Source organism: Pongo pygmaeus, chromosome 20 (genome assembly GCF_028885625.2).
Source record: "Pongo pygmaeus isolate AG05252 chromosome 20, NHGRI_mPonPyg2-v2.0_pri, whole genome shotgun sequence".
In the NCBI taxonomy this organism is placed as follows: Eukaryota; Metazoa; Chordata; class Mammalia; order Primates; family Hominidae; genus Pongo; species Pongo pygmaeus.
In genome coordinates this window covers 44,337,218-44,361,010 of record NC_072393.2, presented here as the reverse complement: position 1 = coordinate 44,361,010, position 23,793 = coordinate 44,337,218, and the positions used below count along the sequence as shown (strand labels likewise).

General features: G+C 51.8%; 2 protein-coding genes and 1 long non-coding RNA gene across 3 annotated transcripts; 2 read left to right on the top strand and 1 right to left on the bottom strand.

Annotated features, from left to right (window-relative positions):
- The first annotated feature begins 389 nt into the window (after positions 1 to 389).
- On the top strand, positions 390 to 10,188 carry LOC129019632 (delta(3,5)-Delta(2,4)-dienoyl-CoA isomerase, mitochondrial). Its single transcript, XM_054462607.2, has 10 exons — positions 390 to 585; positions 790 to 997; positions 1,140 to 1,228; positions 8,039 to 8,163; positions 8,250 to 8,298; positions 8,485 to 8,549; positions 9,089 to 9,159; positions 9,257 to 9,328; positions 9,604 to 9,754; positions 9,894 to 10,188. Exons 1-10 carry the CDS (start codon positions 534 to 536, stop codon positions 9,996 to 9,998), a joined length of 987 nt encoding a protein of 328 aa, XP_054318582.2. The 5' UTR covers positions 390 to 533; the 3' UTR covers positions 9,999 to 10,188.
- On the bottom strand, positions 846 to 7,118 carry LOC134738840 (uncharacterized). Its single transcript, XR_010124983.1, has 2 exons — positions 5,693 to 7,118; positions 846 to 1,270 (listed from the first exon to the last, which is right to left on the bottom strand). It is a non-coding gene; the product is annotated as an uncharacterized LOC134738840 (long non-coding RNA).
- A 3,793-nt stretch (positions 10,189 to 13,981) lies between the features above and the next one.
- On the top strand, positions 13,982 to 23,780 carry LOC134738847 (delta(3,5)-Delta(2,4)-dienoyl-CoA isomerase, mitochondrial). The gene is made up of 10 exons (XM_063658279.1): positions 13,982 to 14,174; positions 14,378 to 14,585; positions 14,728 to 14,816; positions 21,629 to 21,753; positions 21,840 to 21,888; positions 22,075 to 22,139; positions 22,679 to 22,749; positions 22,847 to 22,918; positions 23,195 to 23,345; positions 23,485 to 23,780. Exons 1-10 carry the CDS (start codon positions 14,123 to 14,125, stop codon positions 23,587 to 23,589), a joined length of 987 nt encoding a protein of 328 aa, XP_063514349.1. The 5' UTR covers positions 13,982 to 14,122; the 3' UTR covers positions 23,590 to 23,780.
- The last annotated feature ends 13 nt before the right edge of the window (positions 23,781 to 23,793 follow it).

Genomic DNA, 23,793 nt, shown 5'->3' with positions numbered 1-23,793 from the left:
TTTACCTGAGTAAACTCACAGTACTGCAAGTTTTCTTTTTAGTTAACATGATATATACATGCATGATTAGAAGCTCCGCTGCCATTATGTCCTTGGACATTTCAGCTGTCGCCAATTATTCCACCATTATGACACAGCTGTGTGATGAACTTTAGCGGGAGCTGTTTGCTTTTCTGTTTTTCTGTTTTCGCTTTTTTTTTTTAAGACGGAGTCTCACTCCCTCGCCAGGCTGGAGAGCAACCGCGCAATCTCGGCTCACTGCAAGCTCCGCCTCCCAGGTTCACGCTATTGCAGGAGCTATTTTCTTTGGCCAGGTTCCCACTGGGACAAAGGGTCCATTTCTGAGCCTGGCTCTTACTATGTAAGGCAACCGGAACTCGGCTGCCCTTAGTAAAGATGGCGGAGAGAACGGCGTCATTGCCTGTCAGGTTGCGGCATCGGTGCCCTCGCTCAACATGGCGGCCTTTTGTGCCCGCCCCCTCCGCTAACGGGCAGGTTACTCCGTCCCAACACAGTAGACGAAGGCTGCGGCGATGGCGGCGGGGATAGTGGCTTCTCGCAGACTCCGCGACCTACTGACCCGGCGTGAGTCACCTCTTGACTTATGGGGGTGCGTCGCGCTCTCGTGCTGTTATAGCAGATGTAGGACGGGGAGGCCTATCCGGGGTCACGAAGGGCCCGAGTCCCCTAAATTCAGGGGTTCGTGTGCTCCCTTTTGAAGGACTCCCTAATTCGATAGGCCTGTGTCTTGCAGTCTGGGGTCATCAAAGGCTCTTCCTGTCTCCCCAGAACTCACAGCCTCCAACTACCCGGGACTCAGTATTAGCCTTCGCCTCACTGGCTCCCCTGCACAAGAGGAGGCTTCCGGAGTAGCCCTCGGTGAAGCCCCAGACCACAGCTATGAGTCCCTTCGTGTGACGTCTGCGCAGAAACATGTTCTCCATGTTCAGCTCAACCGGCCCAACAAGAGGAATGCCATGAACAAGGTCTTCTGGAGGTCTGACCTGCAGATCCTGGAGGCCTGCCTGCGGGGGGAGGCGGGGCTGCGGGACTGGGTGAAAGTGGAACGTTGTGAGGAGATGGCCATGAGGGCACGGTATTCCCGCCCCATTTGTAGCCCTTCACTCGTTGCTTCACAGAGAGATGGTAGAGTGCTTCAACAAGATTTCGAGAGACGCTGACTGTCGGGCGGTGGTGATCTCTGGTGCAGGAAAAATGTTCACTGCAGGTACCAGACGCTCTTCACACACCCTGCCAGCCTTCCTAGCTCCTGGCAATAGACAGTGGAGCAGTGCTTCTGAATTAGGGTTTTAAGCAGCTTCTAACTTACACTTTTTTTGTTTGTTTGTTGTTTTTTGAGACGGGGTCTTGCTCTGTTGCCAGGCTGGAGTGCAGTGGCACAATCTCAGCTCACTGCAACCTCCGCCTCCCGGGTTCAAGCAATTGTCCTACCTGGGACTACAGGCGCGGGCCACCACGCCCAGCTAATTTTTGTATTTTTAGTAGAGACAGGGTTTCACCATGTTGGCCAGGATGGTCTCCAGGCCCCTAAGTTACACTTTTATCTGTTTTTTTTTTTTTTTTTTTTTTGGAGACAAGATATTTCTCTGTCACCCAGGCTGGAGTGCAGTTGCCTAATCATAAATCACTGTAACCTCAAATACCTGAGCTCAAGCAATCCTCCCACCTCGGACTCCCAAACTGGGGGGATTACAGGCAGGTGCCACCATGGCCAGCCCTATCATTTTTTTTTTAAAAGGCCTACGTTAAAACATTCAAATACGAAAATTAGTCCAACAGAACACGACGGGATCATAGGCTCTGAAGTCTGGGTTTCCATCCTGGATCTGTGGCCGTGAACAACATGCTTAACCTCTCAGCCTATAGCTGTGTCAGCATATAATATAATAATATGCTTTCGTGCAACTATTCAACTCACTAATTGATTTCCAATTACTGGTCAGTTGGATCTTTGGATTGACCCACTGACCTGTTCTACAGATTGGAGAATTTCCACTAATCACAATTACTGACTCTTTCGTTATCTCTATCCTCCTGTAAAGCCCATCCAGTGATATTTTTTGTTTTGTTTTGTTTTGTTTGAGACGGAGTTTTGCTTTTGTTGCAATGGCGCAATCTCAGCTGACTGCAACCTCTGCTTCCTGGGTTCAAGTGATTCTCCTGCCTCAGCCACCCGAGTAGCTGGGATAACAGGCGCCCGCCACCATGCCCGGCTAATTTTTTGTGTTTCTAGTAGAGATGGTTTTACCGTGTTGGCCAGGCTGGTCTTAAACTCCTGACCTCAGGTCATCCACCCGCCTAGGCCTCCCAAAGTGCTAGGATGACAGGCGTGAGCCACCGTGCCCAGCTACCACTCACTGATTTTAAATTTCAGATATTGTAGTTTTCAATTCTCCAGTTTCCATTTGGTTCATATTTTATTTTATGTATTTATTTATTTATTTTGAGACAGAGTCTCTCTTTGTCACCCAGGCTAGAGTGCAGTGATGCAATTTCAGCTCATTGCAACATCTGCCTCCTGGGTTCCAGCAATTCTCCTGCCTAAGCCTCCTGCGTAGCTGAGATTACAGGTGCCCGCCACCAGGCGTGCTTAATTTTTTTTTTTTTTTTTTTTGAGAAGGTGTCTCACTCTGTTGACAAGGCTGGAGTGCAGTGGCACAATCTCGGCTCACTGCAACCTCCGCCTCCTAGTTTCAAGCCATTGTCCTGCCTCAGCCTCCCGAGTAGCTGGGATTACAGGCACCTGACACCATGCCCGGCTAATTTTTATATTTGTAGTAGAGACGGGGTCTCACCATTTTGGCCAGGTGGGTCTTGAACTCCTGGCCACCAGTGATCTGCCCACCTCGTCCTCCCAAAGTGCTGGGATTACAGGCTTAAGGTACTGTGCCTGGTCAGTTATATATTTTTTGTCATGCATGTTTTTCTTCCTGCCATTGAGCATAGTTATAATGACTGATTTAAAATCCTTGTCTTCTGGCCGGGTGTGGTGGCTCACGCCTGTAATCCCAGCATTTTGGGAGGTCAAGGTGGGCAGATCTTGAGGTCAGGAGATCGAGACCATCCTGGATAACACGGTGAAACCCCATCTCAACTAAAAATAAAAAATAAAAAAATTAGCCGAGTAGCTGTAGTAGTGACTACCCAGCTACTCGGGAGGCTGAGGCAGGAGAATGGCATGAACCTGGGAGGCGGAGGTTGCAGTAAGCCGAGATGGCGCCACTGCACTCCAGCCTGGGCAACACAGCGAGACTCCGTCTAAAAAAGAAAAAATTCTTGTCTTCAAATCTCAACATCTGGGTCATCTTGGGGTCAGACTCCTTACGATCTTTTCTCTTGAAAATGGCAGGCCGGGCTCGGTGGCTCAGGCCTGTAATCCCAGCACTTTGGGAAGCTGAGGCGGGTGAATCACTTGAGGTCAGGAGTTCAAGATTAGCCTGGCCAACATGGTGAAACCCCGTCTGTACTAAAAATACAAAAATTACCCTGGCGTGGTGGTGCGCACCTGTAATCCCAGCTACTGGAGAGGCTGAGGCAGGAGAATCGCTTGAACCCAGGAGGTGGAGGTTGCAGTGAGCCTAGATGATGCCATTGCACTCCAGCCTTGGTGACAAGAGCGAGACTCTGTCTCAAAAAAAAAAGAAAATGGCTTTACTTTCCTGTTTCTTTGTATTTTGAGTTAGTTTGGATTGTTTCCTGGATATTGGGATATAGGAATAAGATGTGGATACTCTGGATTCTATCATATAATTCCAAAGAGTGTTGAGTTTCCTGTTTTGGTAGCTTAGTTGGAATTAGTTTTTTTGGTTTTTCTGTTTTTATTTGCTACGTTGCCCAGTCTGGTCTTCAACTCTTGAACTCAAGTGATCCTCCTGCCTCGGCCTCCCAAATGTGCTGGGACTACAAATGTGAGCCACTGTGCCTGGCTTCTTGCTGATTTACAGACCATACATGCACCCCCAGCAAAAGATTTAAAAACTAATTCTTCAGCCAGGGTAACAAACTGAGACCTCGTCTCAAACCAAAATTAGCTGGGTGTGATGCATGACCACACTCCCAGCTACTCTGGAGGCTCAGGTGGGAGGATGGCTTGAACCAAGGAGGTCAAAACTGCAGTGAGCTGTGATCATGCCACCGCATTCCAGCCTGGGTGACAGAGCAAGAGCCCATCTCAAAACAAAAAGAACAACAACAACAAAAACATAAATCTCCCAGCAAGAGATTAGGGCAGAGTTGATACACAGAATTCGGGACTCCGTGCTCTGGCTCTCCCCTCTTTGGAATATGCCCCCTCACTTCCCGGCAGCTCTGGTCACCTTGGACTCTATCCTGTGACTCTTCAAGCACAATTTCAGTCTGCTATCAGGCTGAAAGCTTTCAAAACCATTTTCAAAAACACCAAGAGAGTGTTCTGCCACTCTCCTAAGTGGTCACTCCCTCCAGAATCTGCCCAGTGCCTTCAGATAATGGTTTGTTTCTTGTCCAGCCAGAGTATGTAGTTGTCCGTGGGAGGGTTGGCCCTTTAGGACTAAACCAGAAGCAAAATATTTCATACACTGATTCCTGCACAGGGCCCAGAGCCTAGTGCTTGGAACCCAGTCGTGACTAAGACAGTCCCAGACCCTGTCGTCATGGCGTTCCCAACTCAGTGGGGAAGACAGACAGTAAACTATTTCTTTCTGTTTTGTCCATTAACATCTTCCCAGGTCCCTTTCTTTCTTTCTCTCCCCTTCCCCTCCTTTCTCCCTCCCCTCCCTCCCCTCCCTCTCCTCCCTCTCCTCCCTCTCATCCTCCCTTCCTCCCTTCCTTCCTTCGTTGCTTCCCTCCCACCCTCCCTCCCTCTCTCTCTCTCTGTCTCTTTCTTTCTTTCATTCTTTCTTTTTTGAAACAGGATCTCCCTGTCACCCAGGCTGGAATGCAGTGGAGCAATCGCAGATCACTGCAGCCTCGCCCTCCTGGGCTCAAGCCATCCTCCCACTTCAGCCCCTCAAGTAGCTGGGACCAGAGGTGTGCACCACCATGCACAGCTAGTTTTTTCATTTTTTGTAGAGGCAGGGCTTGCTGTGTTGCCCAGTCTGGTCTCGAACCCGTGATCTAAAGCGATCCTCCCGCCTCAGCCTCCCAAAGTGCTGGGATCACAGGCATGAGCACCGCACCCAGCCTCCTGCTTTCTTTCTTCATCTCCCTCTCTTCCTCCTCTTGTTCATTTGTTCATTCATTTGACAAGCATTCAGTGACACAGTACAGTGCCAGAGCCCCCTCCTGGGTGCTGGAGATGTGGAAACGGGAGGCAGCCCCCATTCCTGACCCCTTGCTCTCATAGAGCTCATGTCTGAGAACAGAAAGATGGGGCTCTTTTGTGGCTGTGCCGGGCCCAGGTCCTCATCTTTCAGCTCCTAGCTGAATGTGGCCATCTCATCTTATTTTCAGCAGCAAGACCCCAAAGGCCAGAAAGAAGAAACTGCGGGTCATGCCGTGACCCAGTGATAGAGTAGAACTACTAATTAGAGAAAGAAAAAGTTGGCCACAATTATGTAGCACTCATGGTGTGTCATGCACCTTTCTAAGCACTTTAAACATATTAATGAATTCTAATCACAGTCCACAAGACAGGTTCTGCTATAAGCCCCATTTAAAGATGAAACAGATCCAGAGACAGCAGGAAACTTACCCAATTCTCACAGCTTGTAAGTGGCAGAGCTGGGATTTTGGAACTCATGCTGCCTGGCTATAGAGTCCTTGCTCTTAGCTGCTAAATGTCTGTCATCTCAGTAGCTGGCATGCTGGTTAAAAGTAAGGGGGACTTTGGCCTCAGGCAGTCCTCTGGATCCTATCTCCACTTGTCTTTTCACCTCTCTGTCCTTCCATTTTCTTTTCTTTCTCTTTTTTAATTTTGAGCGAGGGTCTCGCTCTGTCGCCCAGGCTGGAGTGCAGTGGCACGATCATAGCTGACCGCAGCCCCCAACTCCTGGGCTCAAACGATCCGCCCACCTCAGCCTCCGAAAGTGCTGGGGTTACAGGCGACCACGCCCAGCCTCATGTGGAGCTAATTTTTTCATTGTTTGTAGAGAAGAGGTCTTGCAATGTTGCCCAGGCTGTTCTCAAAATCCTAGCCTCGAGCGATCCTCCTGCCTCTGCCTTCCAAAGTGCTGGGATTGCAGGCGTGAGCCACTACGCCCAGCCCCAAAATATACTTTTTTATTCATTTGTTTACCTCCCCCTGAGGATGGGGACTGTTGTCTGTATTGATCACTTATTGAGCAGCTTGTGTGCGCCAGGCCGTGTGCTAGGCACAGGGGATGCAGCAGTGGACAGAAAGACAAGAACTCCTGCGTTCTCAGAGCTCACATTCTAGAAAGGGAGTCAGACCCTCAAGCAGATAAGGACATAATCATAGGATAGCAGCCATGCAGCCCGGAGGTAAGGCGGGGTCAGGATGCGGGGGATGGGGCCACTGTCGAGCCAGGTTGGCCAGGGAGGGTCTCTCTAGGAGGTGACCTTTGAGCTATAGTTGAAGGAAGTGAAGGAGTCAGTCTGTGGCTGTTGCAGAGGGAGGGATGGTTGTCAGCCCAAAGGTCCTTGGCTCCCTCCCTCTCCTCCTCTGGGTCTTTACTCAAGGTCACCTTCTCAGTGAGAAGGTTCTGTACCACTGCAGCAGCCCTGTCCACGCGTGCGTGTGCACACCCACCCACCCACACACACACACAGAGTTGGAGGCCAGTGTGCCCGAAGTAACAGGTTGGGAACAGTGTTCATGCAGGATAGTGATGACAAGGACGTTCCATTTTGTTCTAAGAGCGACAGGAGGGAAAAAGAGGGTCTGGGCCAGGCACGGTGGCTCACGCCTGTAATCCCAGCACTTTGGGAGGCCGAGGCAGGTGGATCACAAGGTCAGGAGTTTGAGACTAGCCTGGCCAACATGGCAAAACCCCGTCTCTACTAAAAATAGAAAAATTAGCCGGGCGTGGTGGCGGGCGCCTGTAATCCCAGCTACTCAGGAGGCTGAGGTAGGAGAATCGCTTGAACCAGGAGGCGGAGGTTGCATTGAGCCGAGATCATGCCGCTGCATTCCAACCTGGGTAACAAGAGCAAGACTCTGTCTCAAACAAAAAAAATAAAAATAAAAAAAAAGAGGGTCTGACCCAAGAAGGTGTCCACTGGGTCTCCCTGGCTGCGTGTAGGGAACAGACTGGGGACACAGGTGGAAACAGGGAGAGCAGGGTAGGCTCATGGAGAACAACTGATGGAGGAGAGGTCAGATTTGGGATCATCTTGAAGTTGGAGCCACGGAAATTGCTGCATCGTGAGATGTTTCTCATCTCAGGAAACATCACCACCATTAACTGCATTGCTCACGCTGCAGACCTTGAGTCCCGGGCTGTCTGGCATCTTGGGGAAAAGCATGGCCTCTGGAGCCAGCTGCATGGTTCCAGATTTTAAAATCCCACTTCTGATGCAGCATGGTGGCTCACACCTGTAATCCCAGTGCTTTGGGATGCCGAGGCGGGAGGATCGCTTGAGCCCAGGAGTTCAAGAGCAGCCTGGGCACAGTCCCAGCCACTCAGAAGGCTGAGGTGGAAGGACTGCTTGAACCTGGGAGTTCGAGGCTGCAGTGAGCCATGATTGTGCCACTGGTATAACAGAGTGAGACCCTGTCTCTAAAAACATTAATGAGCTAATTGAAATAGTTCATTACTCACTACTCACCAGCCAGTGTGACCCCCTTGGGCAAGTGCTTAACCTCTCTGTGCCTTAGTTTACCCATTGGTAACACAAATAGTAATAGGATCTAGCTGGTAGGGTTGTTGTGAGGATTCAGTGAGTAATGACTCCACAAATACCAGCTTTTATTTCCTTCCCACCCAACATGCAATCCCTCACCAAGTCGTGTGTGAGTTGTTTTTTCCGCCTTGGTGGTTTGGGGGTTCCAACCTGCTGTGCCTGGGTTCTGATCCCTGGTTGAGTCAATGGGTGGGGCCTGGGGGCCTGGATGAGCTCCCTCATGCCTTCTCACCAGGTATTGACCTGATGGACATGGCTTCGGACCTCTTGCAGCCCAAAGGAGATGATGTGGCCCGGATCAGCTGGTACCTCCGTGACATCATCACTCGATACCAGGAGACCTTCAATGTCATCGAGAAGGTGACTCTAGGGGGCTGGAGGGCATCCTTCTCCATACCCGCCTCCCCTGGGCCAGCCTTGACCCCACTCTTCCTGTTCCCTCTCAGTGCCCCAAGCCCGTGATTGCTGCCGTCCACGGGGGCTGCATTGGCGGAGGTGAGTCTGCGGCTGTATTCCTGCTCGGGTGCTCCCCAGGTCAGGCTGCTGCCCTGATGCTGCGGCCACTGGCATCCAGCCTCAGCTCTGTCATGGGCCAGACTGTGTCCCAAGAGGCAGCCCCACGTCCCGGGAAGCGGGGTTGGTTCTGGTGGTCATTCAGTGTCCTTGGCCTCTACCTCCTAGGTGTGGACCTCGTCACCGCCTGTGACATCCGGTACTGTGCCCAGGATGCTTTCTTCCAGGTGAAGGTGAGTCATCCTCCCGAGCTCCTGCTTAGAGCTGGGCAGTGGGGTGGGGTTGGGGGGCCTGGAGTGAGGCTCGAGGGCTTCATGGAAGAGCTGGAGTTGAACCTGACAAAGTAGACTTGCCCATAGAGGAAGTCAAGAGGTGAAGTTGTGAGTGGGTAAAGTATGGGGTGGGGTTGAGGCTGGCAGGTGCCAGAGGCAGAGATTGCTCCTGGGGCCATGCTGGTGAGGGTGGGAGGCAGGATGGAGCCGGGGGATGCAGTAAAGGGGTCTCAGGTAGGGTGAGGAGGGTGCCTCTCTCATGATGGAGCTGCCCTGAAGGAATGGGAGGGCACATGAGTGGGAAGGTGGGCTCTATTCTAGGTTGAAGGAACTTGCCTGAGTCAAGAAGCTGCCTGGGCAATGGAATGGGACTTTGGAGGAAGTCACTGGGGTGAAGGTGGGGTGGGACTCTCCAGTAAACATGAAATTTCATGGACGTTGACGTTGCGAGGGGCACAGTATTGGGCAGAAACCAAACAGTGACTCGATTCCTCCCCCAGGAGGTGGACGTGGGTTTGGCTGCCGATGTAGGAACACTGCAGCGCCTGCCCAAGGTCATCGGGAACCAGAGGTGGGTGCAGGGGGTGTGGGGGCGTGGGCGGGGGACCCCAGAGCATCTCCCAGCCCCGGGGTGGCAGCCGCCTCCTGATGCACATTTCCCCTTGCAGCCTGGTCAACGAGCTGGCCTTCACCGCCCGCAAGATGATGGCTGACGAGGCCCTGGGCAGTGGGCTGGTCAGGTAGGGCCATGGCCCTGGTAGCTCAGTGCTGGGGGCAGCCAGCTTGGAGGGTTGGAGGCCTCTCCGGGTCCCCTTGTCTCCTTGCTCTAGAATTCCAAGGGGCATCCTTTCTTGGTGAGGTCATTTCTTTATTGTGGGGTCAGCCCCCTGCTCTGATTGGGCTGTTTCTCTGGGGTCTTGGGCCTTCCTCTGTGAGTGGCTACTTCTTCATCTGCGGGAGGTTGGAGGAGAGAGCCCTTCCCAGCCCACCCGGTCCCTGATCTCTTTCGCTGCAGCCGGGTGTTCCCAGACAAGGAGGTCATGCTCGATGCTGCCTTAGCGCTGGCGGCCGAGATTTCCAGCAAGAGCCCCGTGGCGGTGCAGAGCACCAAGGTCAACCTGCTCTATTCCCGCGACCATTCGGTGGCCGAGAGCCTCAACTACGTGGTAAGGCGCACGCTCCGACCAATCACAGCCCTCCTCTAACCCCAGGCGACCAACCAAGGTGCAGGGTGCTCGCATGCTTTATCCTGATTGGCCCCTGCTAATCTCTCTCCTCGTTCTTTCCCAACACCCTGGGTACCAGGCGTCCTGGAACATGAGCATGCTGCAGACCCAGGACCTCATGAAGTCGGTCCAGGCCGCGACTGAAAACAAGGAACTGAAAAGCGTCACCTTCTCCAAGCTCTGAGAGCCCTCGCGTCCCAGACCCAGCCAGGGGCCTGGCCTTGTCCCGCCTCATCCGCAGAAAGGGAGGATGGGCGATGACGGTTGTCTCTATGCCTTCTCACCCAGTCTCCCAGTTTATAACTTTATGACAATGCGTTTCTCAAGCCCAAGGCCTTATCTTCACCCCACAAACAATAAAGCAAAGTAAAGAACCTGGTGCCCTTCTTGGAAAGAGGAGAGGTGGGAGGGGCTGGGATGCACCTGGGGGCTCCAGAGACCGCAGTCCTGAAGGCTGGGGCCAGAGGTTGGATGCATGGGAATGGGTGGCATGGAGGTGATGGCCATTCAGACTGGCAGCGGGCAGGTGAGGGGCACAAGGAAGCCAGGGACGGAGGGAGTGAGCAAAAGTCGCTGGGCTCCCTCTGGATTGCAAGGCTTCCCCGTCTCCCTGCCTGCCCTGGGGTTGAGGGTGGAGTTCGCGCCCTGCCTGGCACTTCTCACTGCACAGCACATATGATCTGGTGCTGGCGTCTAGCTGGGATTCCCTTGTTACCAAATCTTGAGCCTCATTTCTTTAAAACTTTGGTGTGCTGGGCACGGTGGCTCACACCTGTAATCCCAGCACTTTGAGAGGCTGAGGCAGGAGGATCGCCTGAGCTCAAGAGTTCGCTACCAGCCTAGTCAACATGGTGAAATCCCGTCTCTACTAAAAATACAAAAATTAGCCGGGTGTGGTGGCAGGTGCCTCTAGTCCCAGCTACTCGGGAGGCTGAGGCAGGAAAATCCTTGAACCCGGGAGACGAGGTTGCAGTGAGCTGAGATCGCACCATTGCACTCCAGCCTGGGCGACAGAGCGAGACTCTGTCTCAAAAAATCAAAAAATAAAACAAAAAAGAACTTTGGGGTTTCTGGCTGGGTGCAGTGGCTCATGCCTATAATTCCAGCACTTTGGGAGGTTGAGGCAGGCGGATCACTTGAGGTCAGGAGTTTGAGACCAGCCTGGCCAACATGGCAAAACCTGGTCTCTACTAAAAATACAAAAATTAGCCGGGCGTGGGGCACGCCTGTAATCCCAGCTATTCAGAAGGCTGAGGCAGGAGAATCCCTTGAACCTGGGAGGTGGAGGTTGCAGTGAGCTGAGATGGTGCCACTGCACTGCAGCCTGGGTGATAGAGCAAGACTCTGTCTCAAAAATGAACAAACAAACAAAACTTTCGGATTTTTTTATCCATATATCATCCCAATCTTCCGGGTTTATGTTTGGAATAACTGCAAGAGACCAAGCATTAAGTTAATGACTTCTATATGCCATGTCCTGTTCTGAGCATTTATTGTCTTAATGATCAAGGACTCTATGAAGTTGATACTATTATGATTATTATTATGACTATTATTGTTGTTATTTTTAGAGACAGGGTCTTAGTCTGTCACCCAGGCTGGAGTGCAGTGGCATGATCATAGCTCGCTGTAACCTTGAACTCCTGGGTTCAAGCGATCCTCCTGCCTCAGCCTCCGAGTAGCTAGGAATACAAATGTGTGCTACCATGCCCAGCTAATTTTTATTTTATTTTTGTAGAATTGGCGGTCTCACTATGTTGCCCAGGCTGGTCTTGAACTCCTGGACTCAAGCAGTCCTCCTGCTTCAGCTTCCCAAATTGCTGGGATTGTAGGCATGAGCCACCACACCCAGCCCAAGGTTGATACTAATGTTTTTTTGTTTGTTTGTTTGAGTAGCGGTTGGACCCACAGCTAGATCTTTTTATTTGGCAGATTTAATAACATACAGGCATTACTGGATCACAAATTCATTTTTAAAGTATTTTGATAGCTATTCAATACTTGTTTCCTCTGTTATGAATTCTTTTTTTTTTTTGAAACAGAGTCTCCCTCTGTCATCCAGGCTGGAGTACAATGGCACAGTCTCTGCTCACTGCAACCTCTGCCTCCCAGTCTCAAGGGATTCTCCTGTCTCAGCCTCCCAAGTAGCTCAGATTTTTTTTTTTTCCAGAAGGAGTCTTGCTCTGTCGCCCAGGCTGGAGTGCAGTGGCGTGATCTTGGCTCACTGCAACCTCTGCCTCCCTGTTCAAGCAATTCTCCTGCCTCAGCCTCCCAAGTAGCTGGAATTACAGGCGCATGCCACCATGCCTGGCTGATTTTTGTATTTTTAGTAGAGATGGGGTTTCACCATATTGGCCAGGCTGATCTCGAACTCCTGAGATCCACCGGTCTCGGCTTCCCAAAGTGGTAGGATACAGGCTTGAGCCACTGCGCCCGGCCTTACATTGTTAACATTTAATGACGTCACAAAAGCATCATTTAGCAGATGAACAAGTTTTGCTTCACTATGGGAAGTTTCAAACAATCTCTAGACAAGGGAAAAACTACAGTCATCTTGCAGCCATAAATAAAATCAACTAGGGTTTATTGTTTTCAAGCCAGTCAAGGTGATAAAAAGAGAATTTTACCAGTTTGTCTCCTAGCATCCAATTTCATTTCCTGTTACCAGTTTGAGTCTCCTTCCAAAGATGTTATATACATACGCCATATTCTGTGCAGGTCCAGCTACACTTTTTTTTTTTTCTTTTTTTTTTTGAGACGGAGTCTCATTCTGTCACCCAGGCTGAAGTGCTGGAGTGCAGTGGCATGATGTCGGCTCACTGCAACCTCTGCCTCCTGGGTTGAAGCAATTCTCCTGCCTCAGCTTCCCAAGTAGCTGGGATTTCAGGCGCCTGCCACCACGCCCCGCTAATTTTTTTCTCTTTTTTGAGACGGAGTCTTGCTCTGTGGCCCAGGCTGGAGTGCAGTGGCGCGATCTCTGATCAGTGCAAGCTCCGCCTCCTGGGTTCACGCCATTCTCCTGCCTCAGCCTCCGGAGTAGCTGGAGTAGCTGGGACTACAGGCGCCTGCCACCACGCCCGACTAATTTTTTGTATTTTTAGTAGAGATGGGGTTTCACCGTGTTAGCCAGGATGGTCTCGATCACCTGACCTCATGATCTGCCCGCCTCTGCCTCCAAAGTGCTGGGATTACAGGCGTGAGCCACCGCGCCCGGCCAGCAGTTTTAAAGTACTTTTTATGCCTTTGGGTAGCTGGCTTTTCGCAAGGGAGTTTCTTTCTTTTTTTTTTTTTTTTAAGAACACGTTTTTTTGTGTGTGTGTGAGACAGAATCTTGCTCTGTCGCCCAGGCTAGAGTGCAGTGGCGCAATCTCTCCTCATTGCAACCTCCGCCTCCCGGGCTCAAGCCATTTTCCCGCCTCAGCCTCCCGCTGGGATTACAGGTGCCCGACACCGCACCCAGCTAACTTTTGTATTTTTAGTAGAGACGGGGTTGCGCCATGTTGACCAGGCTGGTCTTGAACTCCTGACCTCAGGTGATCCGCCTGCCTCGGCCTCTTAAAGTGCTTGTATTACAGGCGTGAGCTACCGCGCCGGGCTAAGAACATGAACTCTGGAGCCAGGTAATCCTGCTTTAGCCCTTCTGAAGCCCAGCGACCTTGAACCTAGTGTCTTCCCGGGCCTGGGCCAGTTTCCTCTGCATATAGGGGAAATAGTACGACCTCCTGGTGGGAGTTCATATTATACAGTCAGCGCTTAATGTTGGCCCATCTGTACTCATTCCTTTACGTGGGTAAACTCACAGTACTGCCAGTTTCATTTTTAGTTAACGTGATATATACATGCATGATTACAAACTCTGCTGCCATTATGTCCTTGGACATTTCAGCTGTCGCCAATTATTCCACCATTATCACACAGCTGTGTGATGAACTTTAGCGGGAGCTATTTTCTTCGTTTTTTCTTTTTTTTTTTTTTTTAAGACGGAGCTCGCTCGGTCGCCCAGGCTGGAGAGCAATGGCGCGATCTCGGCTCACTGCAAGCTCCGCCTCCCAGGTTCACGCTATTGCAGGAGCTATTTTCTTTGGCCAGGTTCCCACTGGGACAAAGGGTCCATTTCTGAGCCTGGCTGTCACTATGTAAGGCAACCGGAACTCGGCTGCCCTTAGTAAAGATGGCGGAGAGAACGGCGTCATTGCCTGTCAAGTTGCGGCATCGGTGCCCTCGCTCAACATGGCGGCCTTTTGTGCCCGCCCCCTCCGCTAACGGGCAGGTTACTCCGTCCCAACACAGTAGACGAAGGCTGCGGCGATGGCGGCGGGGATAGTGGCTTCTCGCAGACTCCGCGACCTACTGACCCGGCGTGAGTCACCTCTTGACTTATGGGGGTGCGTCGCGCTCTCGTGCTGTTATAGCAGATGTAGGACCGGGGGCCTATCCGGGGTCACGAAGGGCCCGAGTCCCCTAAATTCAGGGGTTCGTGTGCTCTCTTTTGAAGGACTCCCTAATTCGATAGGCCTGTGTCTTGCAGTCTGGGGTCATCAAAGGCTCTTCCTGTCTCCCCAGGACTCACAGCCTCCAACTACCCGGGACTCAGTATTAGCCTTCGCCTCACTGGCTCCCCTGCACAAGAGGAGGCTTCCGGAGTAGCCCTCGGTGAAGCCCCAGACCACAGCTATGAGTCCCTTCGTGTGACGTCTGCGCAGAAACATGTTCTCCATGTTCAGCTCAACCGGCCCAACAAGAGGAATGCCATGAACAAGGTCTTCTGGAGGTCTGACCTGCAGATCCTGGAGGCCTGCCTGCGGGGGGAGGCGGGGCTGCGGGACTGGGTGAAAGTGGAACGTTGTGAGGAGATGGCCATGAGGGCACGGTATTCCCGCCCCATTTGTAGCCCTTCACTCGTTGCTTCACAGAGAGATGGTAGAGTGCTTCAACAAGATTTCGAGAGACGCTGACTGTCGGGCGGTGGTGATCTCTGGTGCAGGAAAAATGTTCACTGCAGGTACCAGACGCTCTTCACACACCCTGCCAGCCTTCCTAGCTCCTGGCAATAGACAGTGGAGCAGTGCTTCTGAATTAGGGCTTTAAGCAGCTTCTAACTTACACCCTTTTTTTTTTTTTTTTTTTTTTTTGAGACGGGGTCTTGCTCTGTTGCCTGACTGGAGTGCAGTAGCGCAATCTCAGCTCACTGCAACCTTCGCCTCCCGGGTTCAAGCAATTCTCCTGTCTGGGACTACAGGCGTGGGCCACCACGCCCAGCTAATTTTTGTTATTTTTAGTAGAGACAGGGTTTCACCATGTTGGCCAGGATGGTCTCCAGGCCCCTAAGTTACACTTTTATCTGTTTTTTTTTTTTTTTTTTGGAGACAAGATATTTCTCTGTCACCCAGGCTGGAGTGCAGTTGCCTAATCATAAATCACTGTAACCTCAAATACCTGAGCTCAAGCAATCCTCCCACCTCGGACTCCCAAACTGGGGGGATTACAGGCAGGTGCCACCATGGCCAGCCCTATCATTTTTTTTTTAAAGGCCTACGTTAAAACATTCAAATACGAAAATTAGTCCAACAGAACACGACGGGATCATAGGCTCTGAAGTCTGGGTTTCCATCCTGGATCTGTGGCCGTGAACAACATGCTTAACCTCTCAGCCTATAGCTGTGTCAGCATATAATATAATAATATGCTTTCGTGCAACTATTCAACTCACTAATTGATTTCCAATTACTGGTCAGTTGGATCTTTGGATTGACCCACTGACCTGTTCTACAGATTGGAGAATTTCCACTAATCACAATTACTGACTCTTTCGTTATCTCTATCCTCCTGTAAAGCCCATCCAGTGATATTTTTTGTTTTGTTTTGTTTTGTTTTGTTTGAGACGGAGTTTTGCTTTTGTTGCAATGGCGCAATCTCAGCTGACTGCAACCTCTGCTTCCTGGGTTCAAGTGATTCTCCTGCCTCAGCCACCCGAGTAGCTGGGATTACAGGCGCCCGCCACCATGCCCGGCTAATTTTTTGTGTTTCTAGTAGAGATGGTTTTACCGTGTTGGCCAGGCTGGTCTTAAACTCCTGACCTCAGGTCATCCACCCGCCTAGGCCTCCCAAAGTGCTAGGATGACAGGCATGAGCCACGGTGCCCAGCTACCACTCACTGATTTTAAATTTCAGATATTGTAGTTTTCAATTCTCCAGTTTCCATTTGGTTCATATTTTATTTTATGTATTTATTTATTTATTTTGAGACAGAATCTTTCTTTGTCACCCAGGCTAGAGTGCAGTGATGCAATTTCAGCTCATTGCAACATCTGCCTCCTGGGTTCCAGCAATTCTCCTGCCTAAGCCTCCTGCGTAGCTGAGATTACAGGTGCCCGCCACCAGGCGTGCTTAATTTTTTTTTTTTTTTGAGAAGGTGTCTCACTCTGTTGACAAGGCTGGAGTGCAGTGGCACAATCTCGGCTCACTGCAGCCTCCGCCTCCTAGTTTCAAGCCATTGTCCTGCCTCAGCCTCCCGAGTAGCTGGGATTACAGGCACCTGACACCACGCCCGGCTAATTTTTATATTTGTAGTAGAGACGGGGTCTCACCATTCTGGCCAGGCGGGTCTTGAACTCCTGGCCACCAGTGATCCGCCCACCTCGTCCTCCCAAAGTGCTGGGATTACAGGCTTAAGGTACTGTGCCTGGTCAGTTATATATTTTTTGTCATGCATGTTTTTCTTCCTGCCATTGAGCATAGTTATGACTGATTTAAAATCCTTGTCTTCTGGCCGGGTGTGGTGGCTCACGCCTGTAATCCCAGCATTTTGGGAGGTCGAGGCGGGCAGATCTTGAGGTCAGGAGATCGAGACCATCCTGGATAACACGGTGAAACCCCATCTCACCTAAAAATAAAAAATAAAAAAATTAGCCGAGTAGCTGTAGTAGTGACTACCCAGCTACTCGGGAGGCTGAGGCAGGAGAATGGCATGAACCTGGGAGGCGGAGGTTGCAGTAAGCCGAGATGGCGCCACTGCACTCCAGCCTGGGCAACACAGCGAGACTCCGTCTAAAAAAGAAAAAATTCTTGTCTTCAAATCTCAACATCTGGGTCATCTTGGGGTCAGACTCCTTACGATCTTTTCTCTTGAAAATGGCAGGCCGGGCTCGGTGGCTCACGCCTGTAATCCCAGCACTTTGGGAAGCTGAGGCGGGTGAATCACTTGAGGTCAGGAGTTCAAGATTAGCCTGGCCAACATGGTGAAACCCCGTCTGTACTAAAAATACAAAAATTACCCTGGCGTGGTGGTGCGCGCCTGTAATCCCAGCTACTGGAGAGGCTGAGGCAGGAGAATCGCTTGAACCCAGGAGGTGGAGGTTGCAGTGAGCCGAGATGATGCCATTGCACTCCAGCCTTGGTGACAAGAGCGAGACTCTGTCTCAAAAAAAAAAGAAAATGGCTTTACTTTCCTGTTTCTTTGTATTTTGAGTTAGTTTGGATTGTTTCCTGGATATTGGGATATAGGAATAAGATGTGGATACTCTGGATTCTATCATATAATTCCAAAGAGTGTTGAGTTTCCTGTTTTGGTAGCTTAGTTGGAATTAGTTTTTTTGGTTTTTCTGTTTTTATTTGCTACGTTGCCCAGTCTGGTCTTCAACTCTTGAACTCAAGTGATCCTCCTGCCTCGGCCTCCCAAATGTGCTGGGACTACAAATGTGAGCCACTGTGCCTGGCTTCTTGCTGATTTACAGACCATACGTGCACCCCCAGCAAAAGATTTAAAAACTAATTCTTCAGCCAGGGTAACAAACTGAGACCTCGTCTCAAACCAAAATTAGCTGGGTGTGATGCATGACCACACTCCCAGCTACTCTGGAGGCTCAGGTGGGAGGATGGCTTGAACCAAGGAGGTCAAAACTGCAGTGAGCTGTGATCATGCCACCGCATTCCAGCCTGGGTGACAGAGCAAGAGCCCATCTCAAAACAAAAAGAACAACAACAACAAAAACATAAATCTCCCAGCAAGAGATTAGGGCAGAGTTGATACACAGAATTCGGGACTCCGCGCTCTGGCTCTCCCCTCTTTGGAATATGCCCCCTCACTTCCCGGCAGCTATGGTCACCTTGGACTCTATCCTGTGACTCTTCAAGCACAATTTCAGTCTGCTATCAGGCTGAAAGCTTTCAAAACCATTTTCAAAAACACCAAGAGAGTGTTCTGCCACTCTCCTAAGTGGTCACTCCCTCCAGAATCTGCCCAGTGCCTTCAGATAATGGTTTGTTTCTTGTCCAGCCAGAGTATGTAGTTGTCCGTGGGAGGGTTGGCCCTTTAGGACTAAACCAGAAGCAAAATATTTCATACACTGATTTCTGCACAGGGCCCAGAGCCTAGTGCTTGGAACCCAGTCGTGACTAAGACAGTCCCAGACCCTGTCGTCATGGCGTTCCCAACTCAGTGGGGAAGACAGACAGTAAACTATTTCTTTCTGTTTTGTCCATTAACATCTTCCCAGGTCCCTTTCTTTCTTTCCCTCCCCTTCCCCTCCTTTCTCCCTCCCCTCCCTCCCCTCCCTCCCCTCCCTCTCCTCCCTCTCATCCTCCCTTCCTCCCTTCCTTCCTTCGTTGCTTCCCTCCCACCCTCCCTCCCTCTCTCTCTCTCTGTCTCTTTCTTTCTTTCATTCTTTCTTTTTTGAAACAGGATCTCCCTGTCACCCAGGCTGGAATGCAGTGGAGCAATTGCAGATCACTGCAGCCTCGCCCTCCTGGGCTCAAGCCATCCTCCCACTTCAGCCCCTCAAGTAGCTGGGACCAGAGGTGTGCACCACCATGCACAGCTAGTTTTTTCATTTTTTGTAGAGGCAGGGCTTGCTATGTTGCCCAGTCTGGTCTCGAACCCGTGATCTAAAGCGATCCTCCCGCCTCAGCCTCCCAAAGTGCTGGGATCACAGGCATGAGCCACCGCACCCAGCCTCCTGCTTTCTTTCTTCATCTCCCTCTCCTCCTCCTCTTGTTCATTTGTTCATTCATTTGACAAGCATTCAGTGACACAGTACAGTGCCAGAGCCCCCTCCTGGGTGCTGGAGATGTGGAAACGGGAGGCAGCCCCCATTCCTGACCCCTTGCTCTCATAGAGCTCATGTCTGAGAACAGAAAGATGGGGCTCTTTTGTGGCTGTGCCGGGCCCAGGTCCTCATCTTTCAGCTCCCAGCTGAATGTGGCCATCTCATCTTATTTTCAGCAGCAAGACCCCAAAGGCCAGAAAGAAGAAACTGCGGGTCATGCCGTGACCCAGTGATAGAGTAGAACTACTAATTAGAGAAAGAAAAAGTTGGCCACAATTATGTAGCACTCATGGTGTGTCATGCACCTTTCTAAGCACTTTAAACATATTAATGAATTCTAATCACAGTCCACAAGACAGGTTCTGCTATAAGCCCCATTTAAAGATGAAACAGATCCAGAGACAGCAGGAAACTTATCCAATTCTCACAGCTTGTAAGTGGCAGAGCTGGGATTTTGGAACTCATGCTGCCTGGCTATAGAGTCCTTGCTCTTAGCTGCTAAATGTCTGTCATCTCAGTAGCTGGCATGCTGGTTAAAAGTAAGGGGGACTTTGGCCTCAGGCAGTCCTCTGGATCCTATCTCCACTTGTCTTTTCACCTCTCTGTCCTTCCATTTTCTTTTCTTTCTCTTTTTTAATTTTGAGTGAGGGTCTCGCTCCGTCGCCCAGGCTGGAGTGCAGTGGCACGATCATAGCTGACCGCAGCCTCCAACTCCTGGGCTCAAACGATCCGCCCACCTCAGCCTCCGAAAGTCCTGGGGTTACAGGTGACCACGCCCAGCCTCATGTGGAGCTAATTTTTTCATTGTTTGTAGAGAAGAGGTCTTGCAATGTTGCCCAGGCTGTTCTCAAAATCCTAGCCTCGAGGGATCCTCCTGCCTCTGCCTTCCAAAGTGCTGGGATTGCAGGCGTGAGCCACTACGCCCAGCCCCAAAATATACTTTTTTATTCATTTGTTTACCTCCCCCTGAGGACGGGGACTGTTGTCTGTATTGATCACTTATTGAGCAGCTTGTGTGCGCCAAGCCCTGTGCTAGGCACAGGGGATGCAGCAGTGGACAGAAAGACAAGAACTCCTGCGTTCTCAGAGCTCACATTCTAGAAAGGGAGTCAGACCCTCAAGCAGATAAGGACATAATCATAGGATAGCAGCCATGCAGCCCGGAGGTAAGGCGGGGTCAGGATGCGGGGGATGGGGCCACTGTCGAGCCAGGTTGGCCAGGGAGGGTCTCTCTAGGAGGTGACCTTTGAGCTATAGTTGAAGGAAGTGAAGGAGTCAGTCTGTGGCTGTTGCAGAGGGAGGGATGGTTGTCAGCCCAAAGGTCCTTGGCTCCCTCCCTCTCCTCCTCTGGGTCTTTACTCAAGGTCACCTTCTCAGTGAGAAGGTTCTGTACCACTGCAGCAGCCCTGTCCACGTGTGCGTGTGCACACCCACACACACACACACACAGAGTTGGAGGCCAGTGTGCCCGAAGTAACAGGTTGGGAACAGTGTTCATGCAGAGTAGTGATGACAAGGACGTTCCATTTTGTTCTAAGAGCGACAGGAGGGAAAAAGAGGGTCTGGGCCAGGCACGGTGGCTCACGCCTGTAATCCCAGCACTTTGGGAGGCCGAGGCAGGTGGATCACAAGGTCAAGAGTTTGAGACTAGCCTGGCCAACATGGCAAAACCCCGTCTCTACTAAAAGTAGAAAAATTAGCCGGGCGTGGTGGCGGGCGCCTGTAATCCCAGCTACTTGGGAGGCTGAGGTGGGAGAATCGCTTGAACCGGGAGGTAGAGGTTGCATTGAGCCGAGATCCTGCCACTGCACTCCAGCCTGGGCGACAAGAGCAAGACTCTGTCTCAAATAAAAAAAAATAAAAATAAAAAAAAAGAGGGTCTGACCCAAGAAGGTGTCCACTGGCTCCCCCTGGCTGCGTGTAGGGAACAGACTGGGGACACAGGTGGAAACAGGGAGAGCAGGGTGGGCTCATGGAGAACAACTGATGGAGGAGAGGTCAGATTTGGGATCGTCTTGAAGTTGGAGCCACGGAAATTGCTGCATCGTGAGATGTTTCTCATCTCAGGAAACATCACCACCATTAACTGCATTGCTCACGCTGCAGACCTTGAGTCCCGGGCTGTCTGGCATCTTGGGGAAAAGCATGGCCTCTGGAGCCAGCTGCATGGTTCCAGATTTTAAAATCCCACTTCTGATGCAGCATGGTGGCTCACACCTGTAATCCCAGTGCTTTGGGATGCCGAGGCGGGAGGATCGCTTGAGCCCAGGAGTTCAAGAGCAGCCTGGGCACAGTCCCAGCCACTCAGAAGGCTGAGGTGGAAGGATTGCTTGAACCTGGGAGTTCGAGGCTGCAGTGAGCCATGATTGTGCCACTGCACTCTAGCTGGTATAACAGAGTGAGACCCTGTCTCTAAAAACATTAATGAGTTAATTGAAATAGTTCACTACTCACTACTCACCAGCCAGTGTGATTCCTTGGGCAAGTGCTTAACCTCTCTGTGCCTTAGTTTACCCATTGGTAACACAAATAGTAATAGGATCTAGCTGGTAGGGTTGTTGTGAGGATTCAGTGAGTAATGACTCCACAAATACCAGCTTTTATTTCCTTCCCACCCAACATGCAATCCTTCACCAAGTCTTGTGTGAGTTGTTTTTTCCGCCTTGGTGGTTTGGGGGTTTGAACCCGCAGCGCCTGGGTTCTCACACCTGCTTGGGACAATGGGTGGGGCCTGGGGGCCTGGGTGAGCTCCGTCACGCCTTTTCACCAGGTGTTGACCTGATGGACATGGCTTCGGACATCCTGCAGCCCAAAGGAGATGATGTGGCCCGGATCAGCTGGTACCTCCGTGACATCATCACTCGATACCAGGAGACCTTCAACGTCATCGAGAAGGTGACTCTAGCGGGCTGGAGGGCATCCTTCTCCATACCCGCCTCCCCTGGGCCAGCCTTGACCCCACTCTTCCTGTTCCCTCTCAGTGCCCCAAGCCCGTGATTGCTGCCGTCCACGGGGGCTGCATTGGCGGAGGTGAGTCTGCGGCTGTATTCCTGCTCGGGTGCTCCCCAGGTCGGGCTGCTGCCCTGATGCTGCGGCCACTGGCATCCAGCCTCAGCTCTGTCATGGGCCAGACTGTGTCCCAAGAGGCAGCCCCACGTCCCGGGAAGCGGGGTTGGTTCTGGTGGTCATTCAGTGTCCTTGGCCTCTACCTCCTAGGTGTGGACCTCGTCACCGCCTGTGACATCCGGTACTGTGCCCAGGATGCTTTCTTCCAGGTGAAGGTGAGTCATCCTCCCGAGCTCCTGCTTAGAGCTGGGCAGTGGGGTGGGGTTGGGGGGCCTGGAGTGAGGCTCGAGGGCTTCATGGAAGAGCTGGAGTTGAACCTGACAAAGTAGACTTGCCCATAGAGGAAGTCAAGAGGTGAAGTTGTGAGTGGGTAAAGTATGGGGTGGGGTTGAGGCTGGCAGGTGCCAGAGGCAGAGATTGCTCCTGGGGCCATGCTGGTGAGGGTGGGAGGCAGGATGGAGCCGGGGGATGCAGTAAAGGGGTCTCAGGTAGGGTGAGGAGGGTGCCTCTCTCATGATGGAGCTGCCCTGAAGGAATGGGAGGGCACATGAGTGGGAAGGTGGGCTCTATTCTAGGTTGAAGGAACTTGCCTGAGTCAAGAAGCTGCCTGGGCAATGGAATGGGACTTTGGAGGAAGTCACTGGGGTGAAGGTGGGGTGGGACTCTCCAGTAAACATGAAATTTCATGGACGTTGACGTTGCGAGGGGCACAGTATTGGGCAGAAACCAAACAGTGACTCGATTCCTCCCCCAGGAGGTGGACGTGGGTTTGGCTGCCGATGTAGGAACACTGCAGCGCCTGCCCAAGGTCATCGGGAACCAGAGGTGGGTGCAGGGGGTGTGGGGGCGTGGGCGGGGGACCCCAGAGCATCTCCCAGCCCTGGGGTGGCAGCTGCCTCCTGATGCACGCTTCCCCTTGCAGCCTGGTCAACAAGCTGGCCTTCACCGCCCGCAAGATGATGGCTGATGAGGCCCTGGGCAGCGGGCTGGTCAGGTAGGGCCGTGGCCGTGGTAGGTCAGTGCTGGGGGCAGCCAGGCCTGGAGTGTTGGAGGCCTCTGCCGGTCCCCTTGTCTCCTTGCTCTAGAATTCCAAGGGGCATCCTTTCTTGGTGAGGTCATTTCTTTATTGTGGGGTCAGCCCCCTGCTCTGATTGGGCTGTTTCTCTGGGGTCTTGGGCCTTCCTCTGTGAGTGGCCGCCACTTCATCTGCGGGAGGTTGGAGGAGAGAGCCCTTCCCAGCCCACCCGGTCCCTGATCTCTTTCGCTGCAGCCGGGTGTTCCCAGACAAGGAGGTCATGCTCGATGCTGCCTTAGCGCTGGCGGCCGAGATTTCCAGCAAGAGCCCCGTGGCGGTGCAGAGCACCAAGGTCAACCTGCTCTATTCCCGCGACCATTCGGTGGCCGAGAGCCTCAACTACGTGGTAAGGCGCACGCTCCGACCAATCACAGCCCTCCTCTAACCCCAGGCGACCAACCAAGGTGCAGGGTGCTCGCATGCTTTATCCTGATTGGCCCCTGCTAATCTCTCTCCTCGTTCTTTCCCAACACCCTGGGTACCAGGCGTCCTGGAACATGAGCATGCTGCAGACCCAGGACCTCATGAAGTCGGTCCAGGCCGCGACTGAAAACAAGGAACTGAAAAGCGTCACCTTCTCCAAGCTCTGAGAGCTCTCGCGTCCCAGGCCCCAGCCAGGGGTCTGGCCTTGTCCCGCCTCATCCGCAGAAAGGGAGGATGGGCGATGACGGTTGTCTCTATGCCTTCTCACCCAGTCTCCCAGTTTATAACTTTATGACAATGAGTTTCTCAAGCCCAAGGCCTTATCTTCACCCCACAAACAATAAAGCAAAGTAAAGAACCTGGTGCCCTTC